The following is a 2,085-nucleotide window of genomic DNA, read 5'->3' on the forward strand; positions in this document are numbered from 1 at the left end:
GCAGGCGATACACAATGTGGGAATTGGGGGACCTGGGGTCATCAGCGTCCTCTGCTGACAGCCTAGTCACTTCAGTGCCTACAAGACAGCACCCACCTGGGTGGGACCACAGCCCAGCCTGGAGGCCTTACCCCACACACTCCTCTTTCGGGCTGGACTGAACTTGAGCCTGTGTGTGCATGTACACGTGTGTGCTGGGGGAAGACATGGATGTGGGGGCCTGATGCTGGCCCCCAGCCCAGGGAGAAGCAAGATAGGGTCGTTCGTAGGGACTCACCCCTCCCCCATCCCTGATAAGGCCCATAGCCCACCTGGGGGACTGAGCTCAGGGATACTGATTGGGGGACCACGTGGAGGGCAGACAGGTGCATTGTCGTTTTCATCTAGCACCACCACATGCAGCTCCAGAGGTTCTGCGTAGTCCTCACGGCGGAAATTCTGAGCCCGCACCTGGAGCAGGTACTGTAGTGGGCAGTAGGGGCCTTCAGGTCAGGCCCAAGGGCAGCTCTGCCTGGCCTGGCTCTCAGTTCCCTTCCGGTGGCCAGCTCCGGCAATTCTGGGCTATCTTCCACTGCCTCAGCATCTGTGGGGGATGTGACATCCCCAAAAGCCAACTGGACAGTGACTAGGCCTCCCCCAGCCTGCACTCTGGCTTCCCTGTCACCTCACCTCAGTCTGGGCTTCTCGGTCCAGCTCTCCGGTCACATAGAGTTTCCCCTCTGCGTCCACATGGAAGGGCCCTGGGGGCTGGCTCTCCAGGTGATAGAGAACATCTCCTCCACTCCAGTGTACCTGGGAGGGGATGCAGAATGAGGGCACCCCAGGCCGAGGGGCAGAAACAATCCATGCCAGCTCTTGTGCTCAGCTGGTTCCAGGGCGAGGAGCCTGGGCCCCCATGACTGTGCCACCCCAGGCAAGTTGCTGTCCTCCCCGGGCCTGCAGGCTAGGTAGGGTCCTTTGGGACACTTGCTATGAAGTAGACAAATTGAGCTCCCAGGTCCAGATTCACTCTGTAGTGGCCTCGCCCTTGTCCATGCCTGGACCCTGCCCCAGTTGCTTGATTGACCAGGTTATTTTCTTCTCTGCACTCTCAGGCTGGGCCTGACCCCAGGGCATTCCTAGAGGAGGCCTGAGACATTCCTGGTCTGGGTGACAATCCCCATGGCAGCTGGAGGTGGCAGCTGTTCTCCTCGAGGAAGCCTTGGGCAAACTCAGAAGGTCGGAGGATGGTAGGCGGAGGACTATGGGCCTGATCCTAGGGCCTTTACATCCCACCGTGGGCAGAGATGGGAAGAGTTAAGGGAGGAGCAGGGGTGAAGATGGGTCCCAGACCCACCCCCACATGTCTGTGGGACTCAGGCCCAGCTGCACCATCTGCAGGGCTGCTTCAGCCACTGACAGCCACTTACCTGGGCCATGTGGTGTGGGTATGGAACTTTGAGATTCTCTGTCAGATGGATGGTCTCTAGGGGTACCCATGTGTTCTCAACTACAGAGACATCTACGGTGGCTGTGGCCTGGTGGCCTGAGGCTTGATCACCCATATCCTTGACCTGTACCAACAGCTGGTAGGACCCTTCCAGGGCGTGGTCTAGGCTGATGCTCCCTAAAAGGGATAGGATGGTCAGTTGTGCAGGAGGTCAGGGAGAAGGGGCCCTTCTCCTTCTCAGCAAAGTACCAAACACAAAGCTGGCATATGGCAGGTGTTACGGATCCTCTCCTGAGGGATATTTAGCACCATCGTGAACTTCCAACCAGGATCTGATGGTTTACAAAGTCACATCCATATTTATGTCCACAGCGAGTGGCCAGTGGACTGGAGGGGAAAGCGAATGGCCAGGATGAGAAAGGAGGCAGATGGATAGATGACTGGGTAGGTGAAGGGATGGGGGTTTGGGTGGGTAGAGGAGTGGGGGTGGGGGTGTGTGCATATGATGAGTGAGTGTTGGACAGGCGGCTGCATAGGTGGTTGGGTGGTAGGCGGGTGTGGCGGTAGGCTGGGCCGGGTGGTAGGTGGGTGAGTGGTGGTAGGCTGGGTCGGGCGGTAGGCGGGTGAGTGGTGGTAGGCTGGGCCGGGGGGGGGGG

General features: G+C 59.0%; 1 protein-coding gene across 2 annotated transcripts in view; it reads right to left on the bottom strand.

The window, feature by feature from the left end:
* Positions 1-2,085, bottom strand: part of CDH16 (cadherin 16) — a 10,846-nt gene that overhangs the window by 4,860 nt on the left and 3,901 nt on the right. For both annotated transcript variants that reach the window (XM_006155573.3, XM_014590567.1), the window contains 4 exons: positions 1,410-1,606; positions 670-792; positions 312-462; positions 3-78 (listed from right to left, as the gene is read on the bottom strand). In XM_006155573.3, the coding sequence (XP_006155635.1) occupies positions 3-78; positions 312-462; positions 670-792; positions 1,410-1,606 (547 nt within the window). The remainder of the gene's footprint in view (positions 1-2; positions 79-311; positions 463-669; positions 793-1,409; positions 1,607-2,085) is intronic.

The sequence above is a fragment of the Tupaia chinensis genome, unplaced genomic scaffold, assembly GCF_000334495.1.
Source record: "Tupaia chinensis unplaced genomic scaffold, TupChi_1.0 Scaffold000463_1, whole genome shotgun sequence".
NCBI classification, from domain to species: Eukaryota; Metazoa; Chordata; class Mammalia; order Scandentia; family Tupaiidae; genus Tupaia; species Tupaia belangeri.